General features: G+C 38.8%; 1 protein-coding gene across 14 annotated transcripts in view; it reads left to right on the forward strand.

The window, feature by feature from the left end:
* LOC100895981 (cyclin-Y-like protein 2) overlaps positions 1-17,352 on the forward strand; it is an 81,574-nt gene that overhangs the window by 47,458 nt on the left and 16,764 nt on the right. For 13 of the 14 annotated variants that reach the window (XR_013524873.1, XM_078345465.1, XM_078345461.1 and 10 more), the window contains 5 exons: positions 2,177-2,277; positions 5,574-5,609; positions 8,459-8,510; positions 9,294-9,407; positions 10,290-10,456. Coding sequence is in view for 13 of the 14 variants with exons in the window: in XM_078345465.1 (XP_078201591.1) it covers positions 2,177-2,277; positions 5,574-5,609; positions 8,459-8,510; positions 9,294-9,407; positions 10,290-10,456 (470 nt within the window). In the remaining variant the exon portion in view is untranslated. The remainder of the gene's footprint in view (positions 1-2,176; positions 2,278-5,573; positions 5,610-8,458; positions 8,511-9,293; positions 9,408-10,289; positions 10,457-17,352) is intronic. The other variant, XM_035267853.3, reaches the window with a different exon arrangement.

The following is a 17,352-nucleotide window of genomic DNA, read 5'->3' on the forward strand; positions in this document are numbered from 1 at the left end:
AATGAACACAGAAAAAGCATTTGACAAAATCCAGCATTTTTTAATGATGAAAACCTTCAGCAAAATTGGCATACAAAGGGTCATACCCCAATGTAATAAAAGCCATCTATGACAAACCCACAACCAACATAATTCTGAAGAGGGAAAAGTTAAAAGCATTCCCCTTGAGAACTGGAACAAGACAAGGATGCCCCAGTCTCATCACTTATATTCAGCCTAGTACTGGAAGACCTAGCCAGAGCAATCACCCAAGAGAAAGAAATAAAGGGCATGTAGATCAGTAAATAGGAAGTCAAACTGTCACTGTTTGCTGCTGATATGATTTTATACTTAGAAATCCCCAAAGACTCCCCCAGAAAGCTCCAAGAAACTGATAAATGAATTTAGCAAGGTTTCAGGAGACAAAATTAGCGTACACAAATCAGTAACTCTGTTATACCCTAACCGCAAACACGGAGAATTGAACCAAGAACTCAGCCTTTTTTATAATAGTTGCAAAAATAAAATACTTAGGAATAGACTTAACCAAGGAAGTGAAAGACCTCTACATGGACCTTTGATTGTAAGCCTTTGGTTTTGACTTACTAAATTACTAGGTGTAATTATTTTCTAGTTTTTGTTGTTAACCTACTATATAATCCCTTCCACTTCTTGTTAAAGATCATAAAATTTTACACTCTTTATTCATGCTGACTGCAGTTAGATTATTTGTTTTTTGTTTTTTTTTTGTTCACTACCTTAAATAATACCTATAAACAGTAAACCATTAGGAGTGTTTTTGGTGTAATTAAGTTTAGTAAGACTTATTTTCCAAATTATAACTGAATTAATTTATTAAATACTTGTTTAAGTGTTTGATTTACTCAAAATTCTGTGCTCAGCAGCTGGAGGTAGAAAGAGTAAGAGCCCTCCCTTATTCTTATGGAGAGGCATACTTTCTCATGAGGGAATACTCAGCAAGAATTAGTATCTTGTAACCAGTGGTGAAATTGATTAGTGTATAAAAAAACAAAAACGAAACTTTTTTTTTTTTTAATTTTTTATTGGATTTTAGGTTTTGGTGTACATGAGCAGAGCATGCAAGACAGTTGCGTAGGTACACACATGGCAGTGTGCTTTGCTTTCCTTTTCCCCTTCACCCACGTTTGGCATTTCTCCCCAGGCTATCCCTCCCCACCTCCCCCTCCCACTGGCCCTCCCCTTTCCCCTCAATAGACCCCAGTGTTTAGTACTCCCCTTTCTGTGTCCATGTGTTCTCATTTTTCATCACCCGCCTATGAGTGAGAATATGCGGTGAAAAACAAAACTTTTTGTGTGTGGCTGCTGGCAGAAAGATCCAGGAAGGTAGATGGAATCAAGCTTCCTGAAACAAGGAGAGAGAAAAACAGTCTTCTAGGCAGAGAGCAAGGGTATAGCAGGAAAATGCCTAGGTGCAGGTCAGATGATTTATAGAATGAAATCAGTCAACTTTTGAAATGAATGGCAAATATTCTCTGAGAGTTTCATTTGAGTCATGTCATGGCAGTCTTATTTAAACATGAAATGAAAGTTAAATTTTTTAAGTTGTTATCTGTTTTCAGGGTGTGAGAGAATATTTAAGTGATAATCTTTTTATCCTCCACATGAGAAAATAGGACTAGAGAAACCTATGGCTTCCTCACTTGGTGGTGGCCTAGCAACCCTGGCACACAGAACCTCTGAATGTGAAACACCTATTTTGTCACCATATTGCCTGAAATAATACATGTAGGATTAGTAAGTTTGTAAATACATTAGTCTTGTATTCATAGAAATAAATTTCTCTTGTACCAGTATTAATACAATACATTTTATTGTAATAAGTTAATAGAAATTCTCAGCTGCTTTATATCGTGGTAGAAAAAACAATGAAATTGTATTTTAAACTTTTGTCATTATATAGAAAGAGAATTCATAAAATCTTTGTTAGGTTTGATGACAGGTAGCATATTAAGAGCAGCATTTTCTAACCCGTATCTCAGTATCATCACTGGAAGTTAAGAGCCTCCCCTGGTTTTTCTATACAGTGCACATGATATCACACTCAGGCAGTTCATGGAGTGTAAGAAATTTCTTAGTGCTTTGTCATTTGACATTGTAACTGAGAAAAAAGAAACACACGTTGATAAGTTTACCTTATCCTTCCCTTCCTCTTTAGATATATATGGATCATTTTTCTTTGAAATTCAGTTCATGCTCGACAATTTTCTTTGAAGACAGCACAGCCAGCTGCCCTCATTTTGAAACGACACTAAAATCGTGAGTACAACTATACTGCCAAGGGACAGATTAAAATTATTTCAGCCATTTGATTGTCCTCTTCAATCAGTTTAAGAAATTGGAGTCAACTCTATGTTGATACCAGACTCTAAATATTAAGTATCAATTTCTCTTTTCATCTTCTGCATCATGGTGGAAGGAAAAATATCTTAGCAAATAAGCAATTTCAGAAAAAGTGTTGCTATTTATTTGATGCCTTCATGCCTTAAAAGCATATTGAATGCAGTGAGAAGAATAGGTTGTCTTTATTGAATGTTTTTTGTGAAAAATTAGTTTTTCAATGCGTTGCAGGCCTCAGTCAATGTGTACTACTTTGGACATTAGTCTTAGAAGAAGGAACAGTTTTTTCTCCTCTGGCACCACAGTGTATCTGCATTTGAATTTCTCCCATTGTGCATGAGCTCCTCATGGGCCACAAAGATGCACTTTGAGAGCACTCTGAGATGAAGTTTATTTTTTAAAAGGAACAACCACCAACACCACCACAGGGGCTGTCCATGGTACATTATTATCATCTTCTTGGTTATGAGTGTTGATTTTTAGAGCACAGTTTGCAAAGTGCTAATTTAGAATATTAATGTCCTTATGTTTAAATTTCCTTTTCATTCTAGAAATATAACTAGCTATCTTATAAGCAATTTTGTTTTGAATGCACTAGCCTTTTTAGCAAATTAAATTTTCAGTAACTTTTACTTTAATTAAAAATGGCAGGTTTACACTCATAATGTCACTTTCCTCCCTCCCTTATAACAATAGTTGAGATGAAATTGTGTTTTAGCACAAATTGGAATCAAATTATGTCTTAGTTGCTGAACTTTGGGACCTATTGAGTAATCACTAAATGTCTGTAGTCAGCCAAGTTTCTTCAATTTTTTTTCTTTTTCTTCTTGTTTTTTTTTTTCTTTTTCTTTTTGAGACAGAGTTTTCCTCTTGTCTTATTGCCCAGACTGGAGTTCAATGGCACCGTCTTGACTCACCACAACCTCCACCTCCCAGGTTCAAGCAGTTCTGCCTCAGCCTCCCAAGTAGCTAAGATTACAGTCATGCACCCCCACACCCAGCTGATTTTGTTTTTTTTGTTTGTTTTTTTTGGAGAGTTGAGGTTTCTTTGTGTTAGTCAGGCTGGTCTTGAACTCTCAATCTCAGGTGATCTACCCACCTCTGCCTCCAAAAGTGCTAGGATTACAGGCATGAGCCACCACACTTGGCTGTCTCTCTTAAATCTTTGAGCATAAAAAACAAACTACTTTGGCTGAAGTCCCTGGCTGCTTTTGAATTCAAGCGATTTTTATGTTTTAGCATAGCATGCCAAAGTAGCTTTGAAGATAGTCTTGTTCAAACAAATTTCATGCTTTTTTCCTCATTCTTCTAATTTTTAGAAGTCTACTTTCAAAAGTAAGTTTTAATTTGCCATAAGCAAATTTGAGAAATGATCATTTGGTGTATTCACTCTTGGTGAAATAGAGGTTTATTGAGCAAATTAATAGGGCAAATTGGCTTCAGGAAAAGATTTTGAAAAATGTTCATCACAAGTTAGTAGTGCACTGTTATCAGTGGGATAGGTGGAACTCATTGGGATCACTTTTGCAAAGTTTGTCTTCAAAATACATGTCTGCAAATAAATACATGTATCCTCCAATCTCCACTTTCCCTCTTTCTCCAGGCACTGAGAAGCCTTTTAGGAAAACATAGCATCTTTATGTGAAGAAAAGAATCCCAGAAGATTCTGATTTTCACCCCAACTCAATCATTTCAAATTTTGCTGCACATTGAAATTACCTGGGAAACTTACCAACCACCCTGATGGCCAAAGTTATATCCAATGCTTATTATTGAAAATCAGGCAGTTACTAAAGCTTCTGAGGTGATTTTAATGTGCAGCAAAATTTAGAGCCACTGCCTAATTTGAGTTCAGGGCAAGAAACTGCTCCTATTTGGACCTTGGGCAAGTCAGTTTTAAGATTTGTTTTCCTGACCTGTAAAATTAGTGTTGGATTAAATGTCTTGTAAGGTCATTTGTCCTTTCCAGCATATAACTTCAAATTCTGTGATTTTAAAATTTTTTCAGAGATGAAAACTACTTAACGCACTATAGACGTATCCCTCTGAAGTGCTAATGTTACAGGCTTTTTAAAAAGTGCTGATATTGTATTGACGTATTATTAAAATTGAGATTTGCCTTCCCTCAGTTATTTTGAACTTCGTTGTCGATGATGAGGGAAAATGGAAGCACATAACTTATGTAAGAGAACCTCTTGTTTTCTGAAACACAGCATCAGTGGGTAACTTACAAATACAGTTACATATATCTGAAGAGTTGTGTATGTTCATAAATATTTCAGTTAAACTAACTGAAGATACCTGCCATTGATATTACACTGTATTGTGCTACACTATTTTGTTAGCACTGCTTATTTTAGGATTGCTGTACCTATTATTGATGTCATGTGAGCTTATGTTTACTGATACATTTTCTAATAATTATGCAAAAGCAATTTCAAATAATTTTGTTATAAAGCACTTTCACTATGTTATGCATTTTTTGGGAAATAATTTTAAAAATGGGTGAGTAGGAGATAGTGAACTAAACTAAAATGCAGGGCCTAACATCTTAAAAAAGAAATCACCAATGTGTGGCTGAAATTTAAACATATGTACACATAGACAAAAATTGCATGAGTCAATGTGTGGTGGCTCAAGCTGTAATCCCAGCACTTTGGGAGGCTGAGGCAGGCAGATCACTTGAGGCCAGGACTTTGAGATCAACCTGACCATCATGGCAAAAACCCATCCCTTCTAAAAATACAAAAATTAGCCGGGCATAGTGGCATCAACCTGTAGTCTCAGCTACTTGGGAGGCTGAGGCATGAGAATTGCTTAAACTCGGCAGGTGGAGGTTGTGAACCAAGGTTGCTCTGGGCAACAGAGGAAGACTCTGGGTCACACAATAAATAAATACATAAAATAAATTGCATGTGATGAAAGGTTTTGTGGGTAGAACATATAACAGGGAAATATGTTATTATTTATAAGTTATAATCATCAACAGAAACATGTTTTCTAACAGGGTATTGTATTGCCTTGCATTTTTATTCTCATATTTTTGCTAAAACCTAAGAAATGAAAACAAAGTGCCCTTATGGTACTTTTCTGAAATACAAGGTTTTAATTTCAGGGCCACTAACAGAGTTTCCACCACACCCTTTAAAAAAAATGTCTTTAGACCTAACAATTGATAATATCTATTGTTATATTGAATGTTTTTCCTTCCACAGTGTCGCCTTGGACTTATATTTTATTATCAAGAAAAGGTGAGCTTTTTAAAAAACTGTCTTATTATTCTGGCTAATTACTTTGCAAGCTATCAAGCCCTTTAGGTCACAGCTCTGGACATTGAGAGCTTTATTGGGCCTACTAAAATATCCAAGCAAATTATTTGTGTTTTCTATGGTCCTTAACACTTTTAATTCTTAAATGTTTGGGAATCTCAAAGAGTATGTATTTATATTGATGATATTGATATTTACTGTCATAGAACTATAAAATTGAGATTTTTTTTTCAAAATCTATTTTTAGTTTAGATTTCGCAGCCTTACCACTGTTACTGTCTTGAACTAGATAACGCTTTTTCACAAGGACTGTCCTGTGCATTGCAGAAAGTTTAGCAGCACTGGTGGCCTATACCAAGTAGATGTCAGTAGTAACCCATGACCCAGGTTGTGACAACAGAAAATACTTGAGAACAATATTGTTAACATAGATTTTTAAATGAGAAAATAGATTTTCTACAACAAAAAGTAGAGTAAAAAGTGTGTCATGTATTTATATTATTGAAAACCCCAAATGTCACACTTAATAGAAGACAATTGGATTCTCTAGGTCTTTCTTTGCAATTTTCTTTAAGAAGCAATAAGATGGCCAGGTGTGGGAGGCACCTGCAATCCCAGCACTTTGGGGAGGCCAAGGCAGGCAGATTTATTTGAGGTCAGAAGGTTGAGACCAGCCTGACCACCATGGTGAAACCCATCTCTACTAAAAATACAGTGCATGCCTGTAGTCAAAAAAGGGAAGCAATGACATGACCTAATCTCATGCAAATATGTAGTTGGTAAAAGGTGCATTTTTAAAGCTTTGAGACAGCTGTGGGTATTTAATAATAAGTGAAAACTTGACAGGTGCTACTTTTTAAAATCAGTACTCACTAATCTGTCTTGCATGGTAAATGGATCTTTTCCCCCATACTTGCATTTATACTATCATGCATTAGTTATTTGGAATATATTGGTTTATGTTTTATTGTGTCAAAAATCACTTTTAACCACCAATATTATTTTAAAAGTCTTTAAGTGTTGAAAAGCTGTCAAGCCTACAGTAGAAGGAGCGAGATTTTCAAAGTCCTCAGGAAAGCTTAATTTGTCATTGAGAACACATGTTCATTTATTTTTGATAATGGTAGTTGTCCTTTTTTTTAGAATGAGTCTCACTTTGTCACTTGGCTGTAGTACATTGGCATGATCTCAGCTCAAGCAATTCTCTCACCTCAAACTCCTGTGTAGCTGGGACCACAGAGGTGTGGCACCACATCTGGCTAATTTTTGAGTATTTTTGGTAGAGACAGAGTTTTACCATGCTTTCCAGGCTACTCTCGAACTTTTGAAGGAGCTTAAGCCATCTGCCTGCTTTGGTCTTTCAAAGGGTTTGGATTTTAGAGGTGTGAACCATTGCACCGGCACAGTAGTACTTTTAAATAAAAATGATGTGCTGTGAAAAAAGTGATTGTTCAGCTCACAATTAAATCATGAATTTTTCTTAAACACAACCATACTGCAGTCAGCAGAAGTGCTTCTTCTTAGCTTTCTACTGATTCAGAATTTTGAAGAGACATATCAAGATTTAGTAACACCATTAATTTTTACCACCTCAACAAAGACATTCTTAAGTACTTTAGACTGCTTTTTAACTGTAAGGGACAATAAAGAACAGAATTACCATCAATGTAATTGGTACCACTGCCTTGGTTTAGGCTGAGAAACCAGCAGTTTATCCATTTTTGCTTTTATACAGTTATGGTGGGTGTTTATGAAAAAGTAGTCAGTGTCTTTGTACTACTTTCTTAATTAAAAAAAAAAATTGTATCAACTTTCTGAGGTTGAATTAGTATGATTATCAGAACAGTGTCCAGCAGACACAGTGGCTTAGGCCTATAATCCCAGCACTTTGAGAGGCCAAGCAGATGGATCACCTGTGGTCAGGAGTTCAAGACAAGCCTTGCCAGCATGGTGAAACCTTATTTCTACTAAAAATACAAAAGTTAGCTGAGCATGGTGGTAGGCACCCATAATCCCAGCTACTCAGGAGGCTGAGGCAGGAGAATAACCTGAACCCGGGAGACAGATGTCGCAGTGAGCCAACATCCCACCATTGCACTTCAGCCTGGACAACAAGAGTGAAACTCCATCTCAGAAAAACAAAAACAAAGAAAAAAAACAGTGTTGACCTTTTAGGCCTTCTCCGAAAGGGTCTTTGGGATCCCCAGAGGTCCACAGAGTACATTTGGAGAACCACTGGTTTATCACACAGGCACAATGCATTAGTTTTACAAAGTTTAAAGTTAATCAAAGACACAATGCATGAGTTTTACAAAGTTTAAAGTTAATCAAAGACTAGCCTCTTTTAAAACAAAAGGGCAGATGAGTTTTTAATCCAAACAACAGAAAATAAATAAATTCATCATGAAAGTATACTACAGAGGACTCAAAAGAAAGGAGGCTAGGAAATCGGAATCACGTTTACATTTATGAAAGTCCTAAAGACTTTATTGCCCACCACTACTGCTTTGTAAAACATTCTTGCATTTCAGTGTATGGTGAAGAAGAGAGAAAATATGTTTGGTTTATTGCCATTGCCTGTTCGGGAGGGTCAATAACCTATAGGCAGTTCTGACTGGTTATTGTGGAAAAGACTTCACAGTGCAGGATATGATGTGCTGAGGAAGAGATCAGGAAACATTCTGCAGGGTGGGATCCAGGAGAAGAATTTGTAAAAATTGTTGGCTTTGGTGAAGTAAACACCAAAGCACATAGGAGGCATTGTCATACTAAACAGGTATTATGCTAAGATATTAACAGTTTCTGAAGTAATGCACATTCTTATTTTATAGAGAAGGATATATGTCTTTCAAAGTATTTGATGAACATGCATACACATTGGAAGTAAGTTGCACTTTTATTGAGGTTGTATTTTTATCATAGACTTGTATTTCTTTCATGCTGATGTCAAAGCTGTCTTTAAATTTTCCCCATTTTGTGTTGCATTTAGTCCTCTTAGGTGTTGTAAAAAGAATGTGTTAGAATAAGAACTGATCTGCAGCTCTGTTTAGTGAGTGAACTAGTCTGAGTAAATCTACTATCAAAATAACAGAAAATGTATCTTTCAAAAGACAGTTATTAGTAGCATCAAGCAATATGAGTATATGTAAATACTTTTAACACAGAAGCATGACATTTATGAAGAGTTAAAAATAATTTAAGTTTAAATCAACCTACATGTTATAAAAATTTAAAAATGCACTTCCTCAAGTACATAATAGCCACATGTGGCTAGTGACTATTGTATTTAACAGCATAGGCTTAGAGACTCATGGTTACAGGAAACTGTATTTTCTCAAAGTTTATTGCAGAGAATGACATGCCATGAGTAAGGCATTAAAGCCTAAGGGTAGCTTACATTTGGATAGAATTATGTGGGGCAAAGAGTAAAAAAGAAAACAAATTTCCTGCCCTTTAGCTCATATGATTTTTAAGTTAATGTTGATGAGTATTAAATTATTATGATATTTTAAGATCCCACTGTTCATATTGTAAAAACTGAAAGACGTCTCACCAATCAAAATCATTGTAAATGGTACATGGGTGCAAATGTGAACACTGCTGTCTTAAGAGCACTTAAGGTTTCCTCTTCAATGGATACTTACATTGCATCCTTTCTTCTTTCAGTACAGAACAGAATTATACATTGTATATGATCCTTCAGAGAAAATGATTTACAAATTTATTCGTACCCTGTTTTATGTAAAAAAGCTAAAGGTTGCTGATGCCATCATAACTATGGTAAGATATTTCCTATTTATAAAGCATCTTTAGAAATTGGTCTTGTAGAGTGGCCTCGCCAACGAGGTTAAACTGTCTCACCCAAAAATACAAAAATTAGCCACTCATGGTGACATGCCCCTGTAGTCCCAGCCACTTCAGAGACTGAGGCAGGAGAATTACTTGAATTCAGGAGGCAGAGTGCAGTGACCCGAGATTAAGCCAGTGTACTTCAGCCTAGGCAACAGAGCAATACTCTATTTCCAAAAAAAAAAAAAAAGAAATTAATCTTGTAAACAGGGTAGTATGTTCCTGATTTTAAGTGAAAGTAGCTTTCTGAAATTATCTCAGAACTTTAAGAGAAACTTATGACAGGAAGTACACACATTAGAGTTGAATCATCATTATGGCTTAAATGTTGCCTTGGGTTTCTGATTACAGAACAATTGCTATTAAAGGCAGCAGGAGGGATTTCTGATTTCTCCCCCCACACTTCAGTGCACACATGCACATGCAGTGTGCTCACATCCAGGGCATGTGGAGGGCTTGGAATGAAGAACAATAACAAGAGCATCTGGTTCATGGGCAGGAATGCATGCCATTGTAGGTCTAAGCTGAGTCCCAGGGTGTATCCCCAGGCAATTCTCATATATGTTGTGATTGAGAGCTTCTGCCCTCGGTTCATTGTTTTTTGGATGTTTTAATCTACCTTGGTGGGCAGAGTAGGTAACAAATATTTGGGCTATGATTGTGATATGGCCCCTTACTTAACCTGATAAAGTCTCTGTAGAACATAAGAATAAAAGGCATCTTTCTAGTCAAAACCAGAAGTATTCTGCTTTTTCATAAGAGTTATCATAGCACTTAAAATGAGTTAAATCAAAGGCCAATGCTGTTTTGCAGGTGTACATCCAAAGACTTATACGGTGTGCTCATGTCTACATTTGTTCAACCACCTGGAGGAGGATTATCCTCGGAGCCGTTCTTGTTGTCATCAAGGTTGGGAGCAATGTGGCTGTGTGCAATAAGGACTTATGCAGGCACTTTGAGGAAACTACAGTTGACGATCTGTAAGTTTGTATGGTTTTTGTGAACTTTCTAACCATTTTTGAATATTATATTTGGTCCCATAAACTTAAACACTTTGAGAAATACTTTTAAAGGTTACATTATGTAGATAATAAGAATGGGCATAAACACCACTCTTTCTCTCCAGTTTTAAAAGAATAGTTCATATTTTTCACTATTCATTGGTAGGTCTTGGTAAATTGCCATTGTAATCTCATAAATGGAAAAGTATTTTTCTGGTGAATGTTTTTGGCAAATATCTTACCAGTGTACAATGAGAAACAATAGTACAGTCAATTTTCTTACGACTTTTACAAGCTGTCTGCAAGTTCTAGTCTCTTTGTGAGGAGCGCACATCTGGTCTTTGAAATAATTGTTTGCCCATTGATAGGTCTGGGGCCTCTGCATTGTGAAGTATAGCTTCACCCTTAGCCATACATTGTGTATTTGCGTTTGCCGGTGTTCTCCCACTTTTCTCTAAAGATCCGTTTTATAGAAACCTTGAGATACGGAATAGCCACAGTTCCCTGTGCCCCTGTCCTCTCCGAATTAGGAGCATTGCATCACTTGGCTGATGAGTTAGAACTTCCAGTGTTCCCCTCAGGCAGTCTGAGAAACATTGCTGGGGCATCACCCAATGCTCACCACACTCAGGAGGTTCCCAGGGCATTAATGCAACCACAGCAGCACTTGGAGGGCCCCAAGTTATCTGTGAGAATGCAAAAAATCTTGCTAAATCATGGGGTTGCTCATAGACGGCAACATGACAGTGAAACAGGAGCTTCATGGGTCTTTCATTCTGGCCTCATGACTGCTGTGAAGGGAAGGGTCTTGGAGCTGGTTGATAGGGTGCACCAAGGAGGCATTTCCAGCACAGGCTCTCACAGTGTCCGCTAGACAGCGAGAATGGCTTTGTGGGTGACACTTAGGAAAATCTGAAGGAACACCTCTTGATGACATGGAAGCATATGAAGCATATGAAGATGAAGATCCTCAGGCTGTGGCAAGAGCTTTTAGTATTTCAGGTTTTTTTTTTGTTTGTTTCTTTGTTTTTACATTTGCCTATTACTCCAGATAAGACTGTGATTTAGGATGTATGCAGTCACAAATAGAAGTCTCGGCCAATTGTGCTCCCCACAGGAATAACAACTTTAGCAACTATCTAAATAAAAAAGCACCTCCAGAAGAACTGCAAATTATTTAAATGTTCATATGACGTGACTGAACAGCGTAGAAAAGACTGTCTCGAATTGTTGATGCCACCACTGTGAACCTGTGGCAAGGAGAGAGGCTACATGCTTGGGGAAGGGAGAGCACAGCAGCTGCGGGACTTTGCCTGAACTCAGTGCTGCCTTGTCATAGCAGAAAGCAAAACAAAGCTGAATGCACCCAAAGAAAAAACATTTAGACTAGCCCCAACCATAGGGGAATTATTCATCCCCATGGTTGGAACTTGAGTGATGAAAGCCTGGCTGCCATGGGATAAAATAGTCTGGGGTTCTTAATAAACCTGAAAGACTGTTTAGGTCACAAGAACTGCAACTCCTAGTGCCATCTGGACAGACCTAATGCTGTCCAAGAAGTCATGGCCATAAGGGTGCTTGTATCACTCCTCTCCCAGCTCCAGGCAGCTTAGCACAGAGAGACTTCATTTGTGGGAAAGTAAGTGAAGAAGCGAGTCTGTGTCCATTAATCTAGAGAATTCCTTTAGGTCTGATCTCAGACCACCAATGTGGAACCTCCACAATTCTGCAAAAACCAATGACGTTCTTCACAGAAATAGAAGTAAAAAAAAAAAAAAAAATGAATCCTAAAATATACAGGCAACTACAAAAGACTCAGGATATCCAAAGTCAACCTGAGCATAAACAAACAAACCTGGGGGAATTACATTATCTAATTTCAAGTTACTCTCTACACCTGTAGTAACCAGAACAGCGTGGCACTGTGATTAAAAATGGGCACATAGCCCAGTGAAACAGAATAGAAACCCAGAAACCAATTCATACATCTGCAGTGAACTCATTCTCTATGAAGGTGCCAAGCACATGCAATGGGTTAATGACAGTCTGTCGGTAAGGGGTGCTGGGAAAACTGGATATCCACATGCAGAAGAATGAAACCAGGCCCCTATTTCTTACCTTATACAAAAATCAAATCAAAACAGATTAAAGATGTAAATCTAAGTTGGGCGGGGTGGCTCACACTTGTAATCCCAGCATTTTGGGAGACCAAGATGGGAGAACGGCTTGAGCTCAGGAGTTCAAGACTATCTGGGCAATGGAGTATCTCTGTCTTTTAAAAAGCTAAAAATAGATTTTAATCTAAGACCTCAAATACAAAACTAAAATAAAACATTGGGAAAACTCTCCACAATTTGGACTGGGCAAATATTTCTTGCATAATGTTTTATAAACACAGGTAACCAAAGGAAAAATGGGCAAATTAGGTCACATCAAGTTAAGCTTCTGCGTAACAAAGGAAACAGTGAACAAAGTGAAGTGACAACCCACAGAATGGGGGAAGGTATTTGAAAACTATCTGACAAGGGATTAATTACCAGAATACTTAAGGAGCTCAAATAACTCCATAGGAAAAAAATATCTGATTTTTAAAATGGACAAAATACCTGAATAGACATTTCTGAAAAGAGGATGCTTTAGGCAGGCTTGGTGGCATGTGCCTGTAATTTCAGCTGTTTAGGAGGCTTAGGTGTGAAAATTACCTGAGCGTGGGAGGTCAGGGCTGCAGTGAGCTGTGGTTCTGCCACTGCACTCCAACCTGATTGACAAAGTGAGACATGTTTGAAAACTCCTTAAGAAAGGCATACCGAGAGGACTCAAGATGGTGCTGTGAGAACAACCCAGGATTGGAGCTCGTGTTGAATCCGCAAACGGTGAGTCAAAGCTGCATTTACAGACTGATCTTTGTTGCCCACAGAACGGGGAAACTCTCAAGTATAAAAAGACATGGGACGCCAGGCAGTAGGTCTGCCTGGCGAAGCCAGCAGCCGGGGTGGCAGCAGCCGGCCCTACCCAGCAATCCCCACAGGGCGCGCATGTCTGGGTGCCCTGTTGAACCGGCAACCTGAGACTTGAGAGGGCTGGACTTGAGACTGAACGAGACTTGGACAGTAGCCCAGCCCAGGGGATTGCAGGGACAGATCGTTTGGGATACCCAGTGGGACGAACAAAACCGTGATTTCAAACTATCCCGAGAAGACGGTCCAAGGCGCTCTGTGGGGGAGGGGCATCCACCACTACCGAGGCAACCCGCCCCAACTGAGATACATGCCCACTGCTGACGCAGCCAGCCGTTGCCGAGGCAACCCGTCCCTACTGAGATACACGCCCACTGCTGACGCACCCTGCCGTTGCTGAGGCAACATGCTACAACGAAGAGACTCTGCCGCAGGGTGTGGCGGAGACCACAGCAGAGCCTGCAGGAACAGGGTGAATCACACAACAGCAGGGCAGAGCCTCGGCAGCCAAACAGTGGCTAGTCTACCTTCTAGCTAGGCAGGACACCTCATCGAACATCCAAAAATAAAGCCCAAACCCCTCAACACAGAGCATTTGAGAAAAAAAAAAAGGTTTTTTAATGAGCTCTGTTGCAGCAGAAACAAACATAGCAGCCTAACAGCCCTGAATGAACAACAGAGTGCACAGCTCAGCAATTAAGCCCGTATAAAGTACAAACTGTCTCCTCAAGCAGCTCCCTGACCCCTCTATATCCAAAAGACTGACATTAGGCAGGCATCATCCTGGGACAAAGATAGCAGAAAAAGAAACTGGTAGCATCCCTCGCTGTGCCACAGCTGCTAGAGGTGCACCCCAGACAAGCAGGGTCTGGAGCGGACCTCAGCAGTGGTACAGCAAAGGGGCTAGACTGGTAGAAGGAAAACCAAGCAACAGAAATACTTCATCATCAACATTCCGGGTGTCCACTCAGAGACCCAATGGAAAAGACAGCAACTACGCAAACGACCAGCGGACAAATCCACAAAGATGGGAAGAAACCAGCGCAAAAAGGAGGAAAACACCCGAAACCAGAACACCTCGCCTCCGAGAAAGGACCAAAACTCCTCACCAGCAAGGGAACAAAGCTGGATGGAGAATGACTGTGACGAAATGACGGAATTAGACTTCAGAAGATGGATAATGAGAAACTTTTGTGAGCTAAAACATCATGTATTAAATCAATGCAAACAAACTAAGAACCTTGAAAAAAGATTTGAAAAAAGATTTGAGGAAATGATAACAAGAATGGATAACTTAGGAATATGAATGAATTAAAGGAGCTCAAAAACACAATACGAGAACTTTGCGAAGCAAACACAAGTTTCAATAGCCGAATTGACCAAGCAGAAGAAAGAATATCTGAAGTCGAAGACCAACTCAATGAAATAAAACGAGAAACCAAGATCAGAGAAAAAAGCGTAAAAAGGAATGAACAAAGTCTCCAAGAAATGTGGGACTGTGAAAAGACCTAACCTACGTTTGATAGGTGTACCAGAAGGGGACGAAGAGAATGAATCCAAGCTGGAAAATACTCTTCAGGACATCATCCAGGAAAATTTCCCCCACCTAGCAAGACAGGCCAACACTCAATTGCAGGAAATACAGAGAACACAACAAAGATATTCCGCAAGAAGAGCAACCCCAAGGAACATAATCGTCAGATTCAACAGGGTTGAAATAAAGGAGAGAATACTAAAGGCAGCCAGAGAGAAAGGTCGGGTCACCCACAAAGGGAAGCCCATCAGACTCACAGCAGATCTCTCAGCAGAAAGACTACAAGCCAGAAGAGAGTGGGGGCCAATATTCAACATTCTTAAAGAAAAGAACTTTCAACCCAGAATTTCATATCCAGCCAAACTGAGCTTCAGAAGTGAAGGAAAAATAAAATCCTTTGCGAACAAGCAAGTACTCAGATTTTGTCACCACCAGGCCTGCTTTACAAGAGCTCCTAAAAGAGGCACTACACATAGAAAAAATCAACCACTACCAGCCATTCCAAAATCACACTAAATGCTAAAGAGCTTCAACATAATGAAGAATCTACAACAACTAACAGGCAAAACAGCCACTTAGCATCAAAATGGCAGTATCAAATTCACACATAACAATATTAACCCTAAATGTAAATGGACTAAATGCACCAATCAAAAGACACAGACTGGCAAATTGGATAAAAATCCAAAACCCATCAGTTTGCTGTATCCAGGAAACCCATCTCACATGGAAGGATACACAAAGGCTCAAAATAAAGGGATGGAGGAAGATTTACCAAGCTAATGGAAAGCAAAAAAAAGCAGGAGTTGCAGTTCTCATCTCTGATAAAATAGACTTTAAAGCAACAAAGATTAAAAGATACAAAGAAGGCCATTACATAATGGTAAAAGGATCCATACAAGAAGAGCTAACGATCCTAAACATATATGGACCCAATGCAGGAGCACCCAGATACATAAGGCAAGTTCTTAATGACTTACAAAAGGACTTAGACTCCCACACAATAATGGTGGGAGACTTTAACACTCCACTGTCAATACTAGACAGATCAACCAGACAGAAAATCAACAAGGATATCCAGGGCTTGAACTCAGACCTGGAGCAAGCAAACCTGATAGACATTTACAGAACTCTCCACCCCAAATCCACAGAATACACATTCTTCTCAGCACCACATCACACCTACTCTAAAATTGACCACATAATTGGAAGTAAAGCACTGCTCAACAAATGCAAAACAACTGAAATCATAACAAACAGCCTCTCAGACCATACTGCAATCAAGTTAGAACTCAGAATTCAGAAACCGACCCAGAACCGCACAGCTTCATGGAAACTGAACAACTGGCTCTTGAATGTTGACTGGGTAAACAACGAAATGAAGGCAGAAATAGAGAAGTTCTTCGAAACCAATGAGAACGAAGACACAACGTGCCAGAACCTCTGGGACACATTTAAAGCAGTCTCTAGAGGAAAGTATATAGCAATAAGTGCCCATATGAGGAGAATGGAGAGATCCAAAATTGACACCCTATCGTCAAAATTGAAAGAGCTAGAGGAGCAAGATCAAAAAAACTCAAAACCCAGCAGAAGACAAGAAATAACTAAGATCAGAGCTGAGCTGAAGGAGATTGAGACACGAAAAACCCTTCAAAAAATCAATAAATCCAAGAGCTGGTTTTTTGAAAAGATCAACAAAATAGACAGACCACTAGCCAGATTGATTAAAAAGAAAAGAGAGAACAACCAAATAGATGCAATAAAAAATGATAAAGGGGAAATCACCACAGATTCCACAGAAATTCAAACCATCATCAGAGAATATTACAAACAACTCTATGCACATAAACTAGTAAACCTGGAAGAAATGGATAAATTCCTGGACTCCTGTGTCCTCCCAAGCCTAAACCAGGAGGAAGCTGAAACTATGAATAGACCAATAACAAGGTCTGAAGTTGAGGCAGCAATTAAGAGCCTACCACACAAAAAAAGCCCAGGTTCAGACGGGTTCAGAGCCGAATTCTACCAGACACACAAGGAGGAGCTGGTACCATTCCTTCTAAAACTATTTCAAACAATTCAAAAAGAGGGAAGCCTTCCCAAATCATTTTATGAGACCAACATCATCCTGATACGAAAACCCGGCAGAGACCCAACGAGAAAAGAAAACTTCAGGCCAATATCCATGATGAACATAGATGCAAAAATCTTCAATAAAATATTGGCAAGCCGACTGCAACAGCAAATCAAAAAACTTATTCATCATGATCAAGTAGGATTCATCCCGCGGATGCAAGGCTGGTTCAACATACGCAAGTCTATCAATGTAATTCACATCATAAACAGAACCAAAAACCACACGATTATCTTAATTGACTCAGAGA

The sequence above is a fragment of the Callithrix jacchus genome, chromosome 12, assembly GCF_049354715.1.
Source record: "Callithrix jacchus isolate 240 chromosome 12, calJac240_pri, whole genome shotgun sequence".
In the NCBI taxonomy this organism is placed as follows: domain Eukaryota; kingdom Metazoa; phylum Chordata; class Mammalia; order Primates; family Cebidae; genus Callithrix; species Callithrix jacchus.